Source organism: Pezoporus wallicus, unplaced genomic scaffold (assembly GCF_028554395.1).
Source record: "Pezoporus wallicus isolate ANWC-B61680 ecotype Strahan unplaced genomic scaffold, APGP_CSIRO_Pwel_v1 contig_593, whole genome shotgun sequence".
Lineage (NCBI taxonomy): Eukaryota > Metazoa > Chordata > Aves > Psittaciformes > Psittacidae > Pezoporus > Pezoporus wallicus.
Window position 1 is genome coordinate 3,979,114 of NW_026642342.1, and position 27,436 is coordinate 4,006,549.

Consider the following 27,436-nt stretch of genomic DNA (forward strand, 5'->3'; position numbering starts at 1 on the left):
TAGATACTGTGATAAATAAGAGCTAACCACAGATACCTATCATTTTCCATTTAGTTATGTATAACATTAAGAAGTTTCTTACTGTTTCACTATTGACTTCAGAAATTTCTGTCATCTGTATTATGCTCTTCATCTACTTGTTTCTGCCCTGCACTTTAGTTTCCTACTGTCTTAGCTGTGCTAACCCAACTGTTAGCATGGTCATGTCATAAATTACATCAGACAACTGATATGCAAAAACAGAGGGAGGGACTGATTTCTTGAAATAGCAGATGATCTCTGCTTATTTCCCAGCTCAGGTGCACCAGGTATATTGGCATGACAAAGAAAGCACAGCAAAGGAGCAGTAACTTCCGACATTAATATTGCCTCTTAGAGTGCCTAAGACTATACCCCACTTTTACTCTGTAGGGTTCATAAGCATTTCTAAATAATTTATTTGAAATTGTGCTTAAATGCATTCGTGAAAAGGCACATGACTGAACCAGATTGGTAGCGGATTATAAAACATCTTCTAAGGCCAACTTCAGTGCTAATTATTCATGACAAAAACACCAGTAGCACATAGGAGTTCAATAAAACTTTTGGGCATTTCATTCCAACACAGTCTGTCCAAACCAAACACAATATGCAGCCTGTTATTTAGTACCTTACCAGTCAATCTTGGTAAAGGCTTAACAGTGAGTAAACACAAGATCAACTGCAGGTGAGCAGATGCACCGAGATAACATACCATGAGTAATGCTGAAAACTATTCTCTGTCCTAAACAAGAATAAACTACCAGAAGCGGTCATGCCTTCATCCCACATCTTTTGTAGTCAACGCGTAAAATCATTCTGGGGAAATAAAAATGGATTAAAGTCTACTGTAACCAATAAACCTTGCATAAGTGCTCTGGTTCAATCTAACGTACAATATGAAAGAGAAATTTAATATGATACCAATATGCTCCTAGTAGTTTGTCATAGGTGGTATGGCCTCATTGCAAAGTGACAGTTGTGGTAAAGAGAAGTACATTTTCATGGATCAACTGCCCGGGGGGGGGGGGGGGGGCGCGGGGGAGCATAATTCCTATAGCTAAACCTTTCTTCAGGTCAGCAACAAAATTCATGAGCTTCATTATAAGCACAGCTTGGGAGCAAATATCTTCAACATGTAGTCCATGTCCAGTAGCAACCTATCTAGAGTTACACCTCCACCTTCTCCATTTTTTAATATCAAACTCAAAATCTAAACCAGAGATCAGTTAAAATGTATACAAGTTGATAAATGCTAAACAAAGTGACCAAAACAGCCTCAATACCAACATTTCAAAGAAGCTGTTAAGAGCAAGTGCTTGCAGTTCATACAATGTTAACAGTAATGTTTCTTCAAATTGTGTCCCTTAATATATTTCCCTTTTTACTTGACAGGCACTTTCTACTGTTTACAGATATTTTGAACAGCATAGAAATTCCCTTGCTGAACTCATACCAAAAATAGAGGCTTCAGGGATGAAACAGCATTAAAAAAAAAGCACAATAAAGCAATGCTAAACTGAGGCAGATGCATGAAATGCAATCTTCAGACAGCAGAGAAGTCAGAAGAATTAGGGAGAGAGAAATCTGAAGAAAGATGAGAAGTGTCAGGAGGTGAGAGATGTGAAAAAGAACTTTGGTGGAGGGAGAGTGAAGCAATGGAAGAGGAGAAATCTCGTTCTAGAAAAGGAATATTGTCAGCTTCTGAAATGGTTTGAGATGACAATAACATCACCTCAAAAACTAGGAAACAAGATAAATAAGCTGAAACCAACCCCAGAAAGCAAGTGAAATATAAAATGAGAATAAAGAAAGTCACAGTTCCTTCAATGTTAATTTGTTTCCAAAAAAGATGCTTCATGTTTTCCATAGAAAGGAAACAAAATGTAAATGTATGACTCTTCATTAGCTATATTAACACTGTTCCTCTAGCTCAGCATGTGCAGCACACACATAGATTTTGTGATGTGTGTGGATCAGCTCAGGACAAGGTATAGTATTTGTTCTCGAGTTAGATTTAACTTTTGGAAGTTTTAATTAATGATGTTCAAGAATGACACAACTGTTAAAACCACTCTAATATAACACTTTTTGGTATTGCTTGAACTGTAGACTATGGAGAAAAGCTTTTAAGATTTAAGAAAATTGCAACAAATTGTACCTATTTTGTATTAAGAGGAAGGTCTAGTTCTCAGTCAAAATTTAGTTTTACATATGTAACAAACAGGCCAGGCTACTGCAGTATAAATTGAATTTTTCAGTGGTTTTTTGATTACTGATGTACTTAAGTTCCCCCTCTCTGTAACACTTTGAACATGCACCACCACGTTCTCCATCTTCAGAAGCCAACTACAACTTGCTAACATTTAACAGAAGAGGCAAGAAAAAGGGCTTCTGACAGGATTAACTGCCTTGCTAGCTAAAGGCTCCTCTGGCTATATGAGAAGCTTCACAACAAGGGGATTTTTCCCTTAAGAAATTAGTCCACCAAGTGAACCAACACAGATCGATCATAAGGTTTGAGACACACTGACAGACAGATTCTTCACTACCAGCTGAGCAGCTTTGATGCAACAGTACCAAGTCACAACACTTGCTGAGAATGTTGACCTTGCTTTAACATTTCACTTAACATTATGAAAGAAATCTGTAGCAGAATTCCCCTACATACCCAGACCTTTGCATTGTAAACATGCAAGGACACGCAAGTTACTTTGATACCTTACCAACATGAATGACCAATTTCATTGTCTGAGCAAACTGCTTTCAACATGCACACAAATACCAGAACAAGATCTAGTATTAGTAACTTTACTTAAGTAGCTTCATCTACTAGCTACTACCTATTAATGAGTATATTTGTCATTATATTAGGGGAATGAAAAAGTTATTAAAATAATCTCATGATTTAGCATAGAAAACTGCTCAACTTCTACATGAGCGTACATTATTTTTACTTGGTAAAAGAATACTTCCTCTCAAATGCTTGTGAAAACAGCTGCCTCTAAGCCAGCACCTGGATTCATCTTCACTTCCCACTTCTGGGAAACCGTTTGTTAAATAACATCTTGGATTTTCTTTGTCAATAGAGTAATGCAATAAAGCATCTTTCATGCCTCCCAGAAAAATATATCTAAGGAGAAAAAAAGCTTATGCTCACTAACTTTTATTCACTCTCCTACATAGGACACATCTTTTCTCTTAGCCATAACTAGGAACATCCAGACCACATTCTCAGTTGGCTTACCTCCACACACTTCATCTACTTCAGCAGTAGGAGCTGAAGACCTGTCTTTTAGTATCAGACTGTGCCTATGTTATTAGGCACAGGTGCCCAAATTAAACAACAAACCAATGCACCATCATCCAAATTAACTTCTACACAAATGAACAAATATCATTAGCTTAAGCATTCTATTTGTCCTAACCCCCACAAACTAGGCAGAGATTTGAAATCATACTAGACCTGAATAGTAACACGCTTAACCTTGATCACAGAATAGTTATCCAATAAATGTTGCGTACTTCTGAATTTGTACCATGGCTAGAGACATGCTCTGCTACCTGGTATGATTATTGCTTTGTTAGTGTGACCTTTATAAGTAGCACCTACTGTTTAGGAGACTATTCAAGGCACAGGTGGACTACTCATTTCCACAAGGGAAAGACATGAGGAAATATCTGAAAGCTTTACAATGTGAATAGATACGTTCTCATACACTCCCATTTTACTCCACATACAGCATCAGCATACTTAGTGCTGCTGAACCGATGGTTAATCTAATTAATACATACAAAGACAAGATTTAAAATCAGTCTGGTTGTGGATCCTACAGATTCCAAATTTATGCCACCCACATGTGGGTGGCAAATCTCCATTAAAAAAGAAAATGTAAATGTGAATTACTCTGTAAAAGTTCAAAATCAAAGTGCATGTTATGCTTAACTTCCCAGTATCTGAGCTCTTTCACTGCAATTTTGGGATTTTCATTTATTGAGAATCAGATGCTTGGTCTAGAATTTTTTCAAATCACAAATTACATCCTAAAGTGTGTTAATAGTATATATAAGTAAAAAAATATTTAACTAGTTTAAACTAACCTTGTAAACCAGGAAAAAACTTGTTCATTTTCTAATTAAGGTGCAATCATGCTTTAAACAAACACTTTTGCTACCACTCATGCAATTGAGAAACACCATCTTATAATGCAGTCTATATCCAGCCGCCAAGTTCACATATACAAAAATGTAGACCTCACCACTTTGAAACTGGTATGATGACATTTCTAATCAGACCGTTTCCCACAGATCACACAGACTGTGTCCATCTACTAGCAGTGTACCCAGGTTGTCCAAACTTTCTTTTTAGGTAGCCAGAAAACTGTGAGGTAGGTCCTCACCCACCCCAAATAAAAACACATTGAAACTCAGTCTCAAAATAAACCCAGAAGAGCATTGCTCAACAATGTTTAGTATACCAGATTAAGCTGTAAGAGACACCACCATATACACAAATGCTTAAATCACAAAAGATGTGCGTGTGTGTATATATATATATATATATATATATTGTACTTTTCAAATAAACCAGCAGTGACCAAGAGATGAGATAAAATAAGAAATCACAACAGACAAGTAAATATCTTAAGCACAAAAGAAAGTGATCTCACGAAAAACATGCACAGCTATTCCTGGCTGGCCATTTGTTTCAAGTAGTTATGAAATTTCCTATTTCATTGCCTATCTAAGTGAGGGAAACATTTACAAGAAAATTTACAAGTTAAAACTTAAACTTCTTCTCACCCCCCCATTCCACTGCTTTTGAAAGGACAGCTTTTGAACGCAAGGATACATCTTACGAGATCCTTGCACCACATGCAAGCTATAGTCTCTTACCAGGATTTTGACAGTGATAATATTTAGAAAACAAGCAGAGACCACTGTTTGGACAGTGGCTGCCACAAGCTTGGCATTGTTTCCTTTCCTAATTCCATGTTTTAGTTTGCAAATCTTCTGTGAAGTACTGAGTGATGTCACCTCCTAGTAGCTTCCCCAAGCCCAGACACATTCCCAAGGTAAATTCAAGTACACCAGTCAGAGGACAATATAGCTGCTTCTATGCCTCGTAAACACTCAGGAAGATTATTCTATTTTTACCCAGAACTGGGGGAGGAAAAAGCTACATAAGGTACTACTGAGTCACTCTGAAACCAACAGCATCTCTGCTTGACATGTTAAACTACATTGAGTGTTGGACAACAGCATACCCCAGTGAAGGCTGAATGGGAAATTATGGAAAACTCCCCATCAGTGACCTACATTCAATTTTTGGCTCTATATTCCTTCACATGCACAGGCAGTAAATCAACCCACCAGTCATTCACATACTTTGGGAGAAAAATGGATTATATTGTGCACTGAATTACTCAGCTAGTATCAACTAGCCACTGCAGGAAACACATATGCTTGCCCAATGTCACTGATATTTTTGCTGAAATCAGTTCTTCTTTAGAAACACTTGAAACATTTCAGCATTTTTAGTATATTTAATTCTCCTAAAATACATTTCATGAGAATTAGCCCTCAATTGGTTTTCTTAAGCAATTCCACCAAGTACCCTTTAGATATTCACAGATCCAAATGGTTTTCAGTTGAAGATATATTCAGACCTATACACAACTCTGATTGGGTAATTCTATTTTGTTAAGCTTAAAATTTGCATATAAACATGCTCCGAATAGCACCTTCCAAAAATTTAAAAAGCATACTTCTGTCAGCTTCTTTAGCACCACCCTGTGTTATGCAGAGTACCAATGCCGTTACTTCATACCTAAAGCTCTTTACAGGCAGTTTTCAACTGTAATTTGAACTGATTTACTTGCAGAGCTTAGGAGTAGCTCAAGTATGTAATTTAATTTCACTTTTGTTAATCATTTTATTTGACAATACTTTTAATTTCTTCCGTAATACTACTTTCTGTAGAGCAACTGTCATTATTTATAACTGGTTTTAAAGAGGTTCCTAAGATTATCAGTTATTACATTCATCACTACATTGAATGATTTAGTTATTGAATTGTTATTTTGGAAATTAAATCCTCAATTTTCAACTACCAATTCTTACAATTTTCACCATTGAAATCTCATGAAGCCATGAAAACACAAACAATCCATTCAATAAAACTTTTCCGAATAAATCTCATCCCATGCTTCACAGTTAAGAACATGTAGAATTCAATACCTAAGATCTAGCATTTCTGCTGTAACATTTTTTGACCAAAAGAAAAGGCTATCTCCCTCAATAGCTTCATTTTTGCATAGAAAGATGCATTAATTTTCCCAGCAAGGTAGTCTTTATGACTTCAATCACCTACAAATGACAGAAGCTTTTCAGATTTACAAGTTAACTATTCTGGAACACACTCTTTGGATTTGTTTCCTCATTATCAAACTGTTTAAGTATCCATCCGTTTTAAAGGCATGCAGTAGCTGTGCTGAAATTAACACCACAACAACTGGGTCAGAAAGGAAAATAAGAGGACACAATTGTTCATTAGCAAATACCTCTCTAGCCCTGTTACCAACAGTTTAAGTAAAAACCCTCCAACACATTTTGTAAACAATTCTCATTAATTTGTACCTATTTCCTTTTCATGAAATATACAAGCATTGTTTCCTGCTGCAAGCCATTCACTGCAGGTTTCACTTTCTATTGAAATGGGACAGAAAAAAACAGTGAATGAGATTTCAACCAGCCTCACTACCAGAGCATTCTTCAGGCTAACAAACCCTGAATTTTTAATACTTACAAAGAAACAAGCAGTAACTTTCAACTGCCTTTGAAAATACATTATTACTTGGGACTTTTCACTCAAGTACACTTCTGCTTCAGACAGAACTGCCAGCCATGAACAGCTGCCAGGTGGTCATCCACTTGCCTGCACAAAGACAGGGACTCTACAGACCAAGTAGAAAAATCACAGTCCTGCTTTCCACCAGCATACTAACAGCTCCTGAGTTTGACCCCACAACAAACCTCACCAGTCATTAGCAGCTAGCCTTAGGGAAAGTGTTGAGACATGCTTAACTGACTCTTCACAGGAAATCCCAACGCTGCATGTAAAACAGTTTAAGCCACTATCTCCCTAGCTTGCAATTTGTACCTCTTGGGTATAGATCAAGAGTGGCCTAAATCTCTTTGATGCATGTCTAGCACAGACACCCTTCAATAACATTTTAAGCTAAATATTTATATTTTTATATATATTATATATATAAAATAAACTAGGAGGCATCTTTCAGTGAAAATTTATCAATTTCAAATCATTCCAAGGGAAAAATATAAGCAAAAAAACAAACTTGGTAATTCCAGTTTCTGTAACTTTCTTATATTGGAACAGAGCAAAGAAAGTCACTGAATTTATTATTTTAAAACTAGCAAAGATAATGTCTCAAGTTAATCTACTATTGTCATTAAGTGAGGAAAAATTGTAAATCATTTCACTCTACAACTGCGCCCTACTTTAGTCTATGAGTTGAGTATTTAATTTGCACAATTGATGATGAAAATAGAAGTGCATTGGTCCAAAAATCAAGGACTAAACCTTTATAAGTTCTGTGGGAAAAAATAAACCAATCTTGCATCTTAATGAGATGTGAAATGCAAGCACAATTTGCAACAGGCTTTTTAGGCTGATGTCAAGTCTGTTTCATGTATCAACTGGAAATATCAGAATGACCAACAGATCCAGGTAACTGCAGCAGCCATGTTCTATTGTTCTTACATTGTGATATAATGCCTATGTCATTTGAATCTTAATAGAGATTCAAAATCTCTGTCCCACAGCAGACAGAGAACAAGAAGCAGAGAACCCAGGCAGCAAGCAGGAGATCTAGGTCAAAGCGGGAGAGGGATTCTCTTAGAAATTATTGCAAGCATGAGAGAGCACAGAACAGGTTATATAAACTGTACTTCGTCTTCTTTTCCCACTTCTTCCAGCTATCTGTGGGATTAACAGAAAACTGTCATGTTTTTCCTCTTTGGAAGCCTCCAGGCTTTTCAGAAGAGGGAAAGAAAAAAATGTGAACAAATTCAGTATCATAGGAAAAAAGATACACACAAAACACCTCAAAGTTCATATGGACTTCATCTGCAAGTCACTCATTTATTGCCTTCTGCTTTCATTTATAGTTTATATTTGTGTTACCTTGACCAATATTTATAAATTCAAGCAGTTTTGTGTTTCACTGTCAGCTTCACCGTCAGCTTTTGGTTACTAAATGCTTGTATGGCAAGTACTGCAGAGAATTAATTCCCTGTTTAAAAATAGTTTTAAAACACATCTATAAGCAAACACCTGAGAAGACAGAAATCTTAAGCCCTGTTAAACCTACTCAAGCTGCCACTGTCTTCCTCCAAAACTGCTTCCACCTTAAGGAGAAATGGATTCTACCAGAATTCAATGCTACAAGTTCAGTGTCACCAGGATACGTGAATCAGATTCACCTACCATTTGGGCAAGGTCAACAGAAAAATGTGCTCTGAAACTCAGTTTTATTCTTTCAGATTAGCAGTTTCTCATTAATCTTCAATTTCCAACCTCGGTCACGTTTGCCAAAAAGCTGAACAGAAAAAGTGCATCGTATAAGGATCGAAAGTCTTCTGCTACTTACAAAACATTCCCAAGCACTCCCTGGGTGAGAATTTTTCATTGATGATCAAATACTTGAGCCATGTTCAACAGTTTGTGATGTGGTCAAAAAATATGATTATCATTAGTTTCCATCACATGGAAGCAAATATTATAACTTGAAACATTATGACAAACCTCTAAGAAACTCATGAAGATTCATTTGGAAAGACTAGAGAGGTGACAGTCTGATCGTATGCTGTCATAAGAACATTCAAGACCTGAAATATTGAGGCCTAAGTACATAAGCTCACGTAGAAGCTATAAGTTCATGCTGTTTTTATTTCATTACATGTTATATATTATAGTTATATGCCTAAGAATTTGTACAGATTCTTTGGTGATCATCACTGCAACAAATTATTACAGATAAGTACATTAAATTTATCTAGTGCTTGCAATGGTTTTCACTGTCACACAATATATTCTGTAAACTCTCAAAGACTTCAGAAAGGTGGTTAAGAGCTACACCCTTTTTCATTCCACTTGCTCACCCACCTCATCACTTTGCCCAAAACTGTGATTTATGTTCTTTGGGGCTCAAAGACACTTTTTGTTATGATTTAAGGGAGGCTCTTAGTGCTTAACCTTTATGTAACTCTACACAGATAGAAATAATATCTAACAAAATCTTCCATAAATGCCAAGCATTTTAGCAGTCTTGCAACAGCCTAGTGTTTTGTGTTTTCTTGATCATTTTTTTTCAATGCTCATTTTTTTACAAAGCATTTCCACAGAGAAGGAAGCTGGAACCTGTCTGTATCTTCCGTGTTTTCATTCTCCCACATTCACAAGTACACCTTGAAAGAGTTCCAGTAACATTCATCCCAAACCAGTCCATCTCGGTGACACACTTGAAAACATTAAAATGCTACTCCTAAAAGCAACTGTAGAGCTAAGTTTCTTGAGCAAATCACTAAGCTCTTTCTGCCAATAAAAAAGCTCAGAAAATGAAGACAGGGCTCTGTCAATAATTAAAGTCTTGTTTTTACCTGTTCATTTCTCTTCTTCATTTTAATTTTCTTTTCAAAAATTATGGTATAATGTCTTGGCATGCTCCCCAATGTTCTGCAGTTTTCATACAACTTTATTAAAGTGCTCATATTTTGCTCTATTACCTCACTCATTAAATGCACTAAATAAAACATATAACAACTGAGGTTAATCTCAACTGCTTCAATTTTATTGAATATTTCCTAAGCATTTTTCCTCCTCATGCTTTTCTTAATGGTATATTTTTTTTTATAACTGTTGTTCTTTGTTGTGTTGATTTTGGTGTGTGTATCTCATGCACATCTGCCTGATCTTCCTGGAATCTGTTAAACCAAAGGGAATACTAACATACCAGGATCTTCAATTTCAGCATGAATTTTTGCTGCATCACAACCTGGATTTCCTTTACACTAAGGGAGTGACTAAAATGATCAACAAAATTCATGACCTTAGTATACGCATTCAATGTTTTCACAGCAGTTTCTTGCTTTTACATAAATTAGCCTTTTAAGTGCAACTGGATAGTTAGCTACATTAGACATTATGGTATATGCTTTTAAACAATTGGGTATTTGTTAGATTGGTAGTAGTTGATATTTGATCATCCCTCATCCCCACCCCCCTTTTATAATCAGGATTGCTTTATGTTATTTCTAGAACATCTATTGCAAGATCTCTACTAGAAGAGTTTATGGTTGTGTTCATGTTAGATCAGTTATGTCATAAAAAACCCACTGTGTTTAGTTATATGTTGCTTAGAATATTTAAAAGCAGAGTACACAAAGTTCTTTCTCTGACAATATCTGGACACTATTTTCCCCCATGAGACCTCAAACCCAGCTCTGAGGCCAGGGAGCATCTGTCAACATCAACATGTGCTAGTACTAATCCTCAGACTCCCATTTCTGCAACACATTAGTTGCAAACTTCCTTCAGAGAATAGGGATAGCAACAATTTGTTGTGGTGTACCAAACAGCAAAGGCTGCTGTTGAGGACTGTGCAGGGCTCAGAGAGCTGAAAGAGCAAGTATCAACATTACTTGTTGATTCTGGCACACAGGTAGAAAGGAAGAACCTGACAACCCTGTGGTAGTGAAAAATGACTCTCCAGCATGGAATTCATAATGAAAACACTGTCTGGCACCTCGTGGGCGTGGGAGGGCATTTCATGCTTTGTCAGGAGCTTAATGCAGCAACAATGAAATTTACTGATAGAAAGGTGACTGAGAATGGGTGAATACTGTAGAACCCCAGGAAAACACAAGTTTTATGTCATTTTAGAAAGTATAATTTAAGAATCCTCCTATTTCTGTATAATGCAGCCCCTCTTTTTTTAAGCACAGTCAGTCTAAAAAATAAGAAAATCATTGCTGTTATACATGAAATGGAAGAAAAACCTCATCTTGTAACAGCTGATATCAATATTCATACAGAAAATAGACACTAAAAAAAAACATACTCATGAGGTTACCTGCTTTCCTGTTTCTTTACATATTCTCTGACTATTTACATGTTGCCTCTTAAGCTTCATGCCTGATCCCTATCCCCACCATATACACCCTTCTTTTTCCTCCGATCACAGAAAGATCAAAGAGTCTCTGCATAGTGGAGCACAAAGTTCAAGTCACATTTTCATACATTACGTCAAAGCATCTGAAAACAGCTCATTTAGACCTAGCTATAAAATGTAAGTTCCACCATTACAGCAAACATTTTGTAATGAGTATTTCACAAGGCCGTCAAAAGTCTTAAAATTCTACAGGCAGCATACAGCTGCTACTTCTATGAGACACAGGGGTTTGCTGCCATTTTCTTCAGCAATGAAAAACATCAGAATGACAGTTTCCATCACCAGGTCTCTCATCTCATTTTTCCTGTCAATCTTATCTCCTTGAAGGCTCATTGTTCATTTACATATTGCTGCAGTTCCCTCCATTAGCATGCTTAAAAGTCACTGAAATTTGTTATATTAAGCAGAATACTCCATCATATGATGACAAATTCAGTAATCATTTCTTCATAAATTCAACTAAAGCATTTAAAAGTACCAAATACATAAGGCTTATGGAGTCATTCCAGTTACAGTTTATTTACATCTCACCACTAATGAGCAGTCGCCAACTGCTGACATCCCAAGACAACTTTCAGGACATTCAAATGTGTTAGAGGCTGTAGATCATTCCATCACCTATTTGGTCAACAACTGGAAAACAGAGCATTTCTAAACCTTATCATGTTTTTTGTATGTGCTTAAAATCAATTTAAGATCATTCATATTTTGTATTAAGGAATGCAATTCACAGAACTCTCAGAAATAGCAGAATGACTTGGTTGCAGTAGCAGGAAAAATCTTCAGCACTTGTTTTTTGGCCTTTTGCATATAAGCAATTTCAATTCAAGAACACTGGAGATTCAGGACTACATTAAGGTTGTTATTCTTAGGAATAAAAAAAGGTGGGGGGGAAGTTGCCAAGCAAATATCAACTTGAAAAATACAAGCTTTTTCTCACTGCTGCTACTAGCAAGCAGAATTTCCAAAGTACATTATCAGATAGCAATTTAAAACCCATGCCACTTTACAGATACACAAACAGTATACTTAAAACTACAGAATTAACTCAGGTCTGACCATACATTTTAATCAAGTTGTAATTTTCCCCTCCACTATCTTAATGCCATCAACTTGACCAACTGCTTGGAAGCTTAACTACTCATTTGCAGAGGCTAGTAAAATATACAGATCAGCCCATCTAAATACAGTATATTGCTACCTCCACTTGTGTGTGGCAAGCTTCCACATAAGCACGCAGTGGAAACAGCTGAATAGCAGAGCCATTATGCACCTAAAACCATGCCAAACACAGCTATTGCAATGATTGCACGGGCTTGTTCAATCTAGCACCTCCACCTCTGCACAAGCAGATGTTACTATGCACATAGTTAGCTGCATTAAAGGAGCCCACACACAAGTCTCATTCAAGTTTGTCACCACGTTTTTACTTGGTAGCTTTCCAAGAAAGGTGACAAAGGCCACTAAAGTGTCCAAGACTAGAGAAACTTTTGCTTACAAGGACTATCACCATTGCTAGCACTCAAATACCATCACCAGGAATAATCAGTATATTCCTGCTATATTGTGGCAACAAGCATGGCCAAAAAAATAAAATCTCTGCATTCAACTTTACTTTGGAAGAGTAAAAGTAATACTAATATCATGAATGGAAAATGCTTGGGGTTTTTAAAGCCAATAATTCTACATACATGAAATTGTATTCCAAAATAAATTTTGTTAAAATGACAATTAAAAAGTGCCAGAAACATTTGTTAGATTCAATTCAGCTTTAATTCTGAACTTGTTTACTGGGTATTCAGTGATGCTGCAATAATGATTCACACTGCAAAAGACTTCAAAACTAGACTGTATTAAACAAGCTGGTTATGGTTATGTGGCACACAGTTTGAAACTCTCAGCAACTAACTAGAAGATACAACTGTTTAAAAATTCTATGCATTAGGACAGGTCTTAAAGATCTGAAGCAAGCATTAAGATACGCGAGTTTACTAAGGTCACATATCTTAAGATACATGATTAAATAAGGGACACCATAAGTAAGACATTTCTACTGCACCAAAAATGTCAAAACCAACAATTTTAATTCCTCTGCTATTTGCACAAAACAAAATAAAATCTCATTTTTAATAAGCAATACAGTGCATTTGCAAAAAAAAAAGTCACATTTTAACAAAAGCTTTATCTTAAGTGTAATTTATATAAGGACAAAACATGTTCAGCATGACTAAAGAACAAGTGGATTTAATTGTCTAATTATATACTCAAAGGGACTTAAAACCAGACAAAAGGTTCAGAAAAATAATTAGACATTTTGGTTAACAGTAATCACTGAACCATTCCAAATAGTCATACTGTAGCCCTGATTCATGCTTCCACTCTTACATCATCTTTACCTCTATGCCTACTTGTAAAAAGAGCAGCACATAAAAATTTGATAGTAAAATTATGATCTCTTTTAAAAAGCAATAATGCTTGAAATACACTAAATTTGAATAAGTCAATATTTTTGGTGCTACTTCAGGTAATTTTTAGACCTCTCCTGTGAAATTAGAGTAATGATACCCTATGACTCAAAAGCAGAAACCAAAGCAGAACTGAATATATGCTGGCAATGACAGATCAAACAGGTATGTAGGAGGTTGTGAACAATGAACTGGAAAAAGCTTTTACATGCAGAATAACTAATCACAGACTTACAGAATATATTTCAGGCTGTGTAAATGAGGGTAGTCACATTAACCCACCATAGCTATGTATGAGCTTTACAGCAGGTTAGAAAAACCATCAGATTTTAAACCTAACTGCCAAAAAAAAGAAAACTTACAAGGGCTAAATTTACATAGGTGAATTCTGAGCACTTGAGACTATGGAAAATTGTTCTGTGCCATATGCCAATTGTTCTGTGACATATGGGCATTGTGTAGGCCCAGTACTCCCGATTCCCCACTATTTATGTAAAAAATTATTCCACTAGACAGCACTTGCCCATCTTCACACATTTCATGTATCTTTAACTCAGCATGTTTCAGTCTGGGTTGGTTTTTTTTGGGGGGGAGGTGTTTGGGGTTTGTAGGGTTTTTTTGTTGGGTTTTTTTTGTTGTTTGGTTTTGGTTCTGGGGCATTTGGGGGGGGGGGGTTAATTTAATGCTTTTCACACCTTCAGAGCTTTCCTACCAGGGATATTTCTCTGCCCTCAATTACTCACAACTTCTTAACTCCTACACCACATATACCAAGTGGAGTTCTAAAGCACTCAAGCAGTAGAGCACAGGCATTACTCAGGATATAATTAAAAAGATCCTTACCTTCCCAAAATCTCTCACATCGAACAAATCAAATGCTTCAAAAAGTTCACTTTTCTTCATCCCAAATATTTCACAACATGCCGAAAGAAAAGTCCTTATATTCTTCAAGCAAAGAAACTACGGGAAAGAAAACAGAAATACTAAGCATGAAGTATCAACTAGCAACATGTACACTCCCTTTGGTAACAAATATTCACTGGTACAAAGTATCAAGTGTCATTAGCGACTTGTATGCTTGCTTTTGTAACAAATAGTCACTGATACTAAATATCAACTGTCCGTTAACAACTTGTGTTCTCTTTTGGTAATGAATATCCACCCATGCAATTATTTGCAAGTCATCACTTTCACTATGGTATGATCTTCCACAGGTTCTAATTCAGCCATAAAAGTTACCTTCAGATTCAAAAGCATTAACCAAATTCTGAGTAGACACTTTGTGAACAGAAACTATTTTCTCTCTTTTGACATAAACAGTAAGAAAGGAGGTTATTGGGAAGTTGCGGCTGCCCAGTCCTTGGCAGCGTTCAAGGCCAGGTTGGGTGGGGCTTGAAGCAACCTGGTCCAGTGGAAGGTGTCCCTGCCCATGGCAGGGGGTGTGGAATTGGATGAGCTTTGAGGTCTCTTCCAACTCAAATTGTTCAATGATCCTATGACAAATGACAATATGCTACTAGATAAAATTTATTCTAAATACAAACTTACTTTTCAGGTCTCTACAGACAGTGTAGAGCAAAACTAATAAACACTAAATAATATTATATAAATAAATAAATATTAAGGTGAGAAAGTTACTCTTCATACATCAAGCTCTTAACATAAAAGTCTAGACTGAACGCTTAATGAACACATATGGACTATTTTAACACACTAAAGACATTACAAATACATATTCTCCATCTGGAGCACGAGAGCAGATGATATACGCAATCAAGAAATCATTTACAACTTATCTAGTGGAGATTAAAGATTCCCAAGCCACCTTGATTTCTGTACTGAATCAAAGTACAAAAGTTAACCTTCACTTGAATTTATCCACATAAATCACTGATCATCCAAGTCTTGAAAAGCACAAAGCTTCTGCCATAGTGCTCTCCTTACAAGAATTTTAATGCATTTTCCTGTAGATGTTTATTAAAAATAAATAAATAAATACCTCACCAGTACAAAAGACAATACCTATTAATAGCATTGCAATAACTAGAGGCATAGCTAAAAGGCACAATATCCACTCTGGATAATGATTAGCAATGTAGGGTACTAGTACCTTATGAAGACACTAGCTCCATAAAGGTGCTGTTCAGGAGTCTTACAACCCACTATGCAGTACAGCACAAAAGCAAACATGACATTTATAAACAACAAATTACCCAGCACTGTGATTTGGATATGCATTTTGAAAGTACTGATACCGCAACTCAATATTAAAACTGAGTTGCTAGACCTCTGCCTCTTATAACAGATTTATGAGGATGAGGATCATTTACATTAGGAGAGATCACAGAATTGCTATATGGTCCAATTTAATGTTTTTTATAAAAGCAGTGTTTTTTTTCCTTAATACTGACCAAATGTCACAGACATACTTTGTGAGCACCAAGTAATAAACACCCAGACTGCTCACTCAGATGTAATATGTCACTGCTTCACCTTCAACATGAGAGAACAAAATATCAATTCAACAGGGAGCCCTAATTCCTGTCTTACATAGAACTAACCAGCCAGACACAAAAAAGACAGAGCACCTGATAGATCCAATTTAGAGAAAGGTTGCACATGTGAGGCTCAGATTCAACAAGAGAAGCTTCAAGAGTAGACAACTCTAGTAGTTGTTGACATCAAGAAAACAGCCAACAGACTCATCACAAAGCACCACAAATGCAATCTCTGTACAAGCTGTAGCTCACAGGAAGGCATCTGTAACTGACAACTGCCACATCAAGTGTAAGGGGCCACAGATGTACCAGGCAGAGCTGTAGCCTTCAACCCCCCCTCCACTCCCAAAACCCCCAACTGCATATGCTCCCAGCTCAGATGGGGCAGCCAGTGCCGTGCTATATACTGGGCTGCTCTAGGACAACCCTATATTTACACCAGACTGCTTTTATACCTGGCGAAATGTGAAAAATTAGTCTAGCTTGCTTAGTCAAAATCACAAGCTTCTCTGTTTTGTAAAGATTATAATTTTCAAGTCTAAATTACAAGGTTAGAAGACTAAGAAATGAGAAACATATATGCCACTTCCTCCACGATACCGGCAGAAAGAATCAAACGATTGGCTGGTTTGGGATTCTGCAGCTTTCAAAACAGGATGGCACATACGGAGTGATTACTGTTTTCCAATTGATTTTTTTTTTTCCCCACTGTTTTTACTGTTTTTCTTAAAAGCCTTCAAGGGCCAGCAGCTTGGTCCAATGCAGAATACCAATTCAACTTGAACACCAATTAACTTTCTTCAACTGAAATTTCCACCTCCACTGATTTTTTTTTTCCACTCACTGGAAAATTCAGCCGCTTCTTTAAAACCTACATTTTTAATTTACATTTTGAGCTTAGATTTGTTTGCCTGCCAGTGCAAAGAAAGTTTACAGCTGCATTGTTTATCTCTAAAGACAGCAAAAACTTAAGGGAGAGACAGCAGCTGTCATGGGCATAAAATGTGACCTAGATTTGCTAAAGAACATATCAGGGAGTTGCATGCAGCTTCTTAATACAACTAAAATAACTGTTTAATCTATTAGCAGTTATGCACACAGTTTTCTTTTGCTTCTCATTCCATGAAATTCTTCCAATTATTCTTAATAGATGTCTCCTACAAAAAAGATGGCAGCATTTAGTCAAGAAGATTTACTGGTTACTTCAAATTTGGAGAGAATTTTGTGACATCAGCCTTTTATGTTTAAATTAGTACAAATTTTAGGCAAATAAATGGGAAAGAGTATTAACAAGAAATTAGGTTTCTCTTAGCACACATGTTTCAAAGGAAATGTTAAAGTGCCTACACTGTGAGTTGTAAATTAATTTCTTTGGAATATGCTAACAGACAGACGAAAAAAGAATCTAATCTCCCATCCTCCCACCCCTTTTTTCTTTCTTTAAATACTCGCTAACTCATTAAGCAACAAAGTGCACTTAACATGTATCATATGTTAAAGAGGCCTGACATAATTATAATCTCATATTCAATAGCCATATGACAATAGAGCACTTATATTGCATTTTTTTGTAGATTCTAGAAACCATAGACAAGCATTTGCCAAAACTACTTGCACATGATACGGGACATCATCAATGAGCAGTGCCTTTTGTGGAAAAGGCCTCCTGACAAAACACTCTAAACCCCCACGAGTTCAAAGACTGCTTAGTGAGTTTAGTTGGACATCTAATGTTTTGGTATCCATCAATTTTCTCTTGTAAAATGAAAGGCTCATTATTAAACTATTAAGCTAACCACACTAGTTGCAAGGATAAAACTGTGAGACTACTAAAACTGAAAATACTTTCACATTTATATGCACTCATTTGGCAATAAAATATATGACCAAATGACAAAAAACAAAACCAAACTAACAAACAAAAAACCCCGACCACCTCATTATATGCTACTCATGTTTTGGAGAAGTTATTTGATTACATTCCCAAGAAAACTTTCAGAAATATTTCCAAAACTTCATATTGTAATCATCTACAGAAACAATTTTCTCAATGCAACCAAAGATTTTCATCATTGTGGTTATAGCATGAGGAAGTACAAATTTGTAAGAGAAACCTTCAAATTAAAAAAGAGCACACACCTGAAATCTAGGAAGTTCCATAAAAGACAATCCTCCTCTCTGGCAATAACAAAAAGGCACCATTAGTCTGCAGTCTCTCATTAGTAAGTACAGTCCTCAGGATATTTGGAAACCAACTACATTATTGTGTTTCTTTTTCAAAGTAAAACATTACACTTTGGTACACCACAAGGGAGATCATTAAAGGCATAAAGAGCAGTTGGATACTCAGTTCTCAGAGATGCAACAAGGAGATCTAAATATCCCTCAACTTGGTCTAACCTCCAAATGTCTCCTCCACAGGAAATGTTGTCTTTCAGCACAAGAACCAATTTCTCTTCTTTAAAAAATAACCTAACTAGAAAATTTTCTCTTGAAAAAGTTAATGCTGCCTTTTCCCCCTACCCTTACATGGCAGTATTAGTAGATGGCAGTCTGAAATTCTTACTACACAGACCACTAAAAATATTGCAGTAGCGTAGTATAACCCACAAGTCCAAAAATGTTTACACTAGTGGAAAATACATCTCGTGCTTCACCCATCTCCAGGTGTACCATGAAAGGATAGCACACCCAGCACCCAGAGACAGATCAACAAGATTACAACCCATTGGGGTTCAAGGTCCATTTTCAGGATGAATACCTATAGATTATAAAGACATTTCTCAAACACCTTAATGTTTCAGAGCATAAGTAGCTACACATACTACAAACCAACAATGTTGTCATTGTCAGAGCTGATGAAACCCTAAATCTCTTGTGATAAACCACTATGGTTTTTGGAACAGATTAGAATTTTAGTGGCCTCTGGCCCATTCTGCATTGAATTTCATTTTATAAAAAGTATTAACACAACATCTATTGAAATAAATTTATTGAAAGGAAAAAAAAAAACCTACCACCTAAAACAAGTATGCTTCATTTAATTGGGAGTGCATCTGTCTGAACTTAAAGGGAAAAATAGTGAGAAAACCCAATTATATTAAGTTCCACAGAAAAAGCATGCTGTTTTCTACCATAACGTTTGCCACTTCACACAAAAAGCAACATTGATTTGCGGGTTTTTCAACACAGTACATGGTTATGTGTGCTGACAGAAATGTATAGAAATATTTTACAAAGGGTACTGAATAGAAATTACTAATTAGACACAAAAAGCACAGACAGGACTATAGCTGCCCACGGGGAAGAAGGATTTCTCTAACCAGGCCTCTAATGAGGTGAAAGATGAAATGCAAAAGGAAAAAAAAAAAAGAAAAACCATTTTCATATATACTCTATTCATATAACCTTAGAAGTATTTCTCAGAAAATGTTTTAGCATTGAATTACTTCAATGGAATAAAGGTCTGTTTGGTACAGACTAATATGCAGTATCTAGATGTATCTTTTGTACTAAAAGCACTGCTAAGGGTGTTCAGAGATCAATACAAAGAGCTCTAAAGATCAAATTCTGCCATGAGACATTTATATGAAATTCTAGTATAGCAACTCCAGTCAAGCAAGTGAAAACTGAAAGGCCAAGAAAAAACAGGTATTTAGGAAAGACAGAGTTTTAATCCACTTTCAACTTACTTTTTCTTATTATCATCATGGAATAAACCAGCTATTTGTATTTATTTTAACCTCAACATCCTTTTTTATTATGGTTGTTTAGTCACAAGCAAGGAAGAACACTTGGGTATCTGGCAGTTTCCTGGTCTTTGTATCTGCATCAACACACAATCATTCGGCATTTAGGACAAACCAGAGAACACACTGAACACCTGAGATAGTCTAAATAGATGCCAAGCTATAAAGGGGTATTAAAAACAATATGAATCACTGTCACTATGTCAGGGAAGGTGTTCTTGTTCCCTCAGTATGATTTGCTTTTACTGACATTGTATACCCATTCCTTCATCATCATACTTCCCAGGCATTTTTGCCTGTTGCATTCATAGCCCAGCAGAGACTTCAGGAGCTTCCCAGTAACTGCACAAGAACTGAGGCCAGTCACTCCTAGCCACATCACTTGGAAGCTATGATGAAAGAGTAAAAACATAGGGGAAAAAAAAAAAAGAGGACTTTGTTCAGCCAATTGCCCACTAAATCCGCTTCGCCTCTTGTGGGAGAAACAAGGCACATCAATCAAAACAGTTCCAGAAATCTTCCTCTTCTATTCCTTTTCTAAATTGCACTACTTTCTAAACTACACAGCTGCAGCTATTTGTCTTTGCCTAGTCTTTAAACAGCCTTACAGGCATAAAAAGAAAATGGTGGGATTTTATATAACAGCAAGCATTTTATGACAAAAATAATCAAGGAAAGGCCAGACATTCAAAACAAGTATGTAAAAGGAAAATAATCAGATTATCAAATCTGGCTTCAATTTATGCATCTCAGAAGTCACACTCACTTTCTTTTTAATTTGTGAAATACTGATGTTACATGCAAGAAGGCACATACAGACTTGTGACAATGGGAGACTTCTTTATTAGTTATTTATGGTCTTAGAAAATTACACCAGAACAGAAGGCAGAAGAACAGATCACTGCCATAACACCTACATGCTCTTCCTAAACATCAGCGCTTACTGCAAAACGTGGAGTCCTGACCTTTCCTGTCCATTTCTGGGATGCTGATGAGAACAGATTAGCTGGGAGTATTTCATTTTGATTTCCACTCTGTTCTTGAGAATATATATATAAAAAGGAAAGTAATGCAGTTATATCTCTTGAGTGTGAGAAGAAATGTGAACACTGCCATAGTGGATTTAACTGGAAGAATTGCTTTTCTACATTTTGTCACCACTATTGATATGTGCAAGTTGTTTCAGTGAAAGAAAGCACTGAAACAGAACTTGTCTCCTAAATATTTCCTTCAAGGAAGTTGGTTAATGCTCTGAGGGTTGAAGATTTTTCTCTTCTTGCTTGTTTCAGAATTGCAAAATCTGTGTTGATAGGAGTAACATAACTTCCATACTAATGCTGCTTGAATCCTGCCAAGTCCAAATCCAAGAAAGAGACTGCTACTGTGGCCAAACAGCACCATTACCTCTTCTAGCCATGAAGTCAAGATACTGTGACTACAGCAAAGCTACATAGCAGAAAGACCTAAATTGTACCTTTATCCTATATGCATAAAAAAGCAACAGTAACTAGAGGGACAGACCCTAGGGTTTCACCAGCTCTTACATAATATGTGCGCACAGGAAATGTCTAGCTTCCTTTAAATTCTTTCAGCCACACCCAATAAAGGAAGAATGTTAGGTACTTACAGCTGCTCCTATATACCAAGGGCTCATTTCCGTAAACCAGGCTGGACTGCTCCCCAGTGCATGACATCTCAGACAAATCAATCCCAAAAGAGTACATACCAAAACAGGAGGATGTTATACTTCTATTAGATTACATGTTTATTTTTTGTTTTAGTATCTTTATGTCCATTAAAACCAAATTACTAGGTACTCAGACCAAGCAAGGGCCCATTGCGGTACTGACAGTATTGTACACTCAGGGTTAACAATTCAACAGAGAAATCATTCCTGGCTCCTTCACGAATTTCAGCAGCCAAAGCAGATTAGATTAGTTCTGCTCTGCCAACAGAGTAATTATCACTATATGCAGTAAAATATAGTTGTAACAGTTTCTAAGTGAATGAAGTACAGACCTGCTGATGAAGTCTTAATTCAACATCTATTAACATATTTTCCTAAGCCAGCAAGAAGGGAAAGAGTCAAGAGCGTAAGTTTTAACATTTCTGTTGCCTCTGTGTGTGTCACTTTTCTTGTAAAGATCTTTAAATCCAGTCTTACTGAGGGTAGGCAATGCAAAAGCGCCGTAATGAATTTAGAGACCAAGTCAAAGCAAGAGGATGAGTGCTCTTATTATCAGTAAGCAAGTTAAACATACAAGGCTGTCTGCAGAGATCTTTTTGGGGGTTTTAAGTGTCACAACACCACAAGCAACCATTACTTCTCCTCACTCTTTAGATGAAACATATTAACTTTCAAATTACATTTTTGAAAGAAACTAGGGTGCACAGGAAGAATATATCCCTCAAAACAAAGAAATTCAGTTTTAGTTTCTGCTGGTGGCCTCTTGTTCTGTGAACCATCTCTATCACTTAGATGATCAATATTTTTAAAGATCTAAGCAGCAGCAATCAAGCCAAATATTAAATACCTCCTAAGCTTTGCTCTCTAACAGGTTACAAAGCAGATACACTAATAAAGATGAAAGAGACATCATACTAAGTTCTGGAAGAGGCAGGCTCATTATTAACATCTCAGCAGTTTACAGTCAATGCCTTAGCTCTTTGCATAGTCACTTAAGAACCGTTTTTGGGTAACAAAACACACAAGACTAGTACCATCACATAACTGCAAGGAGTTTTGCTGAGAAGTGTGCTATGCAAAGAACAAAAGACATTCCTTAATTCAAAGAATTAAAAATAGCTAGGGAGATCTGGACTTTTATTAGCCCACTAGATGTGGTCATTCTTTGAAGGCCTACACAACGCATAGGATGCTCTATGAACTGTAAAACATATTAAATTCCTTTGAACCACTGCTAACACCATATGAATATTAATAGCATGTTCTTTAATTGCTCTGTTACTATAGGAATTAAATATTCAAAAAGCTCTTCTTAAAATTCCTCACTGACTACTATTCAATTGTGTCTACTGCATTATGGCTTGAGTAGGAAGGTTTGTTTATATATATTTGCTCTTCTCTGCGCTTCAAAGACAGAAAATGGAAATTGAAACTTGAGAAAAAGCTTAGGAAGAACAAAGGATGCTCAGCTTTTTAGTACTGATACCAGTGAACAGAGGGCAACGGGGGGAAAATAAAGCTCCTGACTTGTTATGCATTCCTGACTATCTCCTTGACTATGCTGGCACTAGAGCACTGGTTAAGCAAGTGAGGATAAAGAAGCATTTGAATTCTGTGTTTCTTAAGCGCTCCTACAAGCCATGAAACTGCAACTTCTACTCAATGATCACTGAAACACGTCCGGCAAGCACCTTCCTCATCCTACCAGGCGCATCAGGAGTCACTAGGCTGTCAGAAGAAGCAAGAAACCTTTTATCTTTACTCATTACAAGATGAAAATTAAGAGATCATTTCAGAAAAGCACAGAAAAGAGAGCATTTCAAAAAAGTCGCTAAACAGATGAGCGCTCCAACTACAGTAATTCCCCAAGTATAACTGGCAAGAGGCCTGGGTGGGAGCTCAGAACATCTTCCTCTTGCAAAGGGCAATTTTTTTTGGTAGTCTTTTGCTCCCTGCTAGCACGACTTCACAGTCTGCTCTGCAGTACTTTTGTCAAAAAGAACAGCAACTGGAACACAGTATTAAGTATGCAGAGCACACAGATTAGCTAGGGGGTTCCTGTGCTTAGTTACCTTTCCCAATGACCAGCCCTATCAGTCTTACATCCTGAAGCTGAATCCCTAAAATGTCCTTCACTAAGGATCTTGGTGTATTACAACCAAATCCAAAAAAAGAAGGAAGACAAAGGGAATGTGGAAATCAGTCCTGCCTGAGAAAAACAAGAATAGGAGGAAGACAGCAGCAAGGAAATTAAAGAGGACCACAGGAAAAGAAACAGGAAAGCAACAGACACAGGGTGAAAGAAAAATTTAAAAAGAAACTCAAAATAGACTAACACAGAGAAAGATCCAGTGAGAAAGACCACTAAAGGAAAAAAGGACTTGACTTCCTAGACTGTGGGAGAACATGAAAGTCAAGCACAAGAAAAATGTGTTGACATTTCAGTGTTAAAATGCTTCAGGCAAAACTACTTATGAAACTGCCATTTAAAGTAAGGCAGCAGTCAATGTGCTGCAAATTGTGTTTACAATTGTGACATGGTAAACTGCTTCTGTAAGAAGCAGCACTGTAAGAGACTTTTTTTACCCAGACATATTGTCATTGGTACTAACATAAGTTTTCTCATCACTCACATTTTAACTTAGTTGATGAAATATTAGCGCTTGCATTAAACTATTTTATAGATAGAGAAACCTCAAAACCTATGCCTACTTTACATATTTAAACAAGGGGGCCAGTGAAGCAACCCTAAAGCCTAAATAGCAAAATAAATGGGAAGCCTCGAACAAATTAATACTCAATGTTTTCATTATCAGAGAACAATAAATCATATCCACGCTCAAACTATGACAAAAAGCTTACAGATATAGTATGAAATACAGATTTTTACATCAGTGCTAAAGAGAAAGAACACCCAATGCATCTGTTTCATGTTGCTACTTTGGCACACCGAGATGTTGCTTCCACTGTATCTTGGTATCTGACTGTGCTTGATTTGTACAAGTCAGCATACCAACACGAGAAGAAATCTTATTTGGCCTATAACTATGCAAGGGAAATTAATTTGATGGTGTAAGGAGCCCTATGGATGTGCAGCAAAAAAAAAAAAACCCTGCCATATAAGCTAAAGGAACAGAATTCACCTGAAGGATCCACACTTGTCTTCAGTTCCATTAGAGAAACACAAGCCCTTTCACTGTTTCTGCAAGCACCATTTAATACATCATTTGAACTGGATCTCCTTGATGCATAAACTGCGACCCTACTGATCTGAACAGGCCCTACAAGGCCAGACCTGGATCTCAACTATGCAATTCCTTTACAAAGGCCTGCAGTGTGAATTAAGATAATTTAAGTTAGCATGTACTGGCTTGTTCTCTTCTAAGCACTTTTTAAAAGTCTCAAAAGCTGTCAACGCTAAATCCTGCATGGAAATTCAACACACCAAAGGAAAACAACATACCTTCACAGCGCTAGTCAGTGTTTTTAAAGGTGAACCTAACCCAAGTAACTCCCATGTTCATCTATTTCTTACCAGCAGATCATATAGATAATGTACTAGGTATATGATTTCCAACAGGAACAATATTCTTACTAACATTCACTAGTGTTAACATACATGATTCATTGCCTTTTAAATGTTTTCTTGACCATATGACTAGTTGTCCTGGGTTCAACTGTAGCACTTATTTTTCTCCTTCCTAGCAGCTGGTGCAGTACTGTGCTTAAGCTTCAGCCTGAAAACAATGCTGATAACACACCGGTGTTAGTTGTTGCTCAGTATTGCTTACTCTGATCAAGGACTTTTCAGTCTCTCATGCTATGCCAGTGAGGAGGGGCACAAGAAGCTGAGAGGAAGCAAAGACACCTGACCCGACCATGGAATATACTTCTAGCAAGACCTTAAGAATATAAGTACAGTTCTTGACAAATTGCCAAACATGAATATGGCTGTCCTCCAATTACCTACTGTAAAAATCCACTGTTCTATTTTTGCTGGTGTGTCACTTCAGGTTTGCAATTTATTAGACCATGCTCTCCGTGGCAAGGACAGGGATTTCTGATATACTCAGAGAACACTTCAAGGATTGCAAGTAAGTAGAACAGCTAAGTCCAGAAGCACAAACCACAAACCAGTGGCAATAGCCATGAATGAAAAACAAACTCCACCAATACATTTGCAGGATTGGAAGCTAAAACTCAGCAGTCACAGAGTATACAGTCTACATTTTTACATGTTGTGATATTCTCTGACGCTTCAACATATTGACTTGGCACCAAATGTCATTATTTCATGCACTGAGTGCCATACAATTCAGATCTCAAAAGTCAAGAAAGGAAGACAAACTCTTTTAACTACTGAAACTTATCATACACTTACTCTCATGGAGCTCCGTCTTATCAGGCTGATACAGGTAAATGCTTCTGCAATCTTTATTACCACATATATTGCATCTGAGCATTTCACAGTCACAATGAGTAATCTATTAAAAGCATATTCAGAGATTGCTTTACTGGTCCCATATGCACATGCAATTTTAAGTAGAGCAGTAGGTACCAGATACATCACCTTTTTCTGCCCAGTAGTAAAATGAAATAAAACGATGCAGGCCAGTGTGTGGCAGAAAACTCACCTTCATTCACAGAGCAAGCACCTGGTGTTCCACCTGCATTTGTCTTCAGTGAAGTCAAGGCTCAGACCAAATGCTGAGCTCCTCTGACAGCCAAATAGTCAAACTGGCAGAAGGAGAAACAGTTCCACCCTTTTATCTATTTAACAAGTTCACATTTTTTCTCCCCACTTTGTAAGAGGGGCTTGCTCTCCCACTGCCTCATATTAAAGAAAATGAAGAACAACAGACAGGCTCAACACCAGCCAAAATAAAGACAAAAGACCATACTTGGTGCAAAACCCTCCAGTGCCCCAGCAAGCCTCATACTCCAGAGGTTTATGAAACAACTTCTAAGTAGCTGATAAAATTGGCTGTGATGAGACAGGCCATCCCAAACATCCATAAACCAGTTTTCCAAAACACCTGGCTCTGTGAGGGGAACCACAGGGCTTTTCTTCCCTCTTACCATTTAGGCTCAGCCCAAAAATTTTATACAAGTTCAGGAGACCTTGATACCAGAGTCATCTACCCCTTAAGGAGATTTTGTTGATCACACCAGGAGAATGGGAAGCCTAAGGCAATACAACTCCACAAATGTCTCATGCTTCCAGATAACAGAGACTAGGTAAAGCAGTATTGAAATCAGATGGGTACAATACTACAATTGGTTTTGTCAAAGAGATCTGAATACACAGCTCTGCATAGACCATGTTTTCAACCAGCACACACCTCCCTTCCAAGAATATGTTCTCAAACAGATGGGATCATCCCAGGACCTGCAGGATCCACACTTCTTATAGAAACCTAGATATTTCAAGTAAAAAATATATCTATTTCAACCTACAGCAAGGAAAAATATTTAATAACATTTATTCCATAATTACAAAAATGTGCTAGAACTCTGGTGCTTTATTTCATACACAAGTCTTTCAGAGGAAAAGTTTATTTGGATGACTTCTAAGACTGATTTTATTTAGCCCAATCATTTGTAGTACTATGTTACCTCAAGCAAGAGTTAAAAACAGTTGCAGTGTTAACGGCACAGCTTTTCAAAAATGCTTAAAACCCATGACATAGACTATACACAATTTGAAGTTTTGTTTAAATAAATAAACAGAGAAATCAATCAATCTAGCAGAACACACTTTCTAAGT

The 27,436-nt window shown here is 36.8% G+C and overlaps 1 protein-coding gene across 3 annotated transcripts in view; it reads right to left on the reverse strand.

Annotated features, from left to right (window-relative positions):
• Nucleotides 1-27,436, reverse strand: part of VAV3 (vav guanine nucleotide exchange factor 3) — a 157,456-nt gene that overhangs the window by 111,737 nt on the left and 18,283 nt on the right. For all 3 annotated transcript variants that reach the window (XM_057429111.1, XM_057429112.1, XM_057429110.1), the window contains exon 2: nucleotides 14,579-14,695. In XM_057429111.1, coding sequence (XP_057285094.1) covers nucleotides 14,579-14,695 — 117 coding nt within the window. The remainder of the gene's footprint in view (nucleotides 1-14,578; nucleotides 14,696-27,436) is intronic.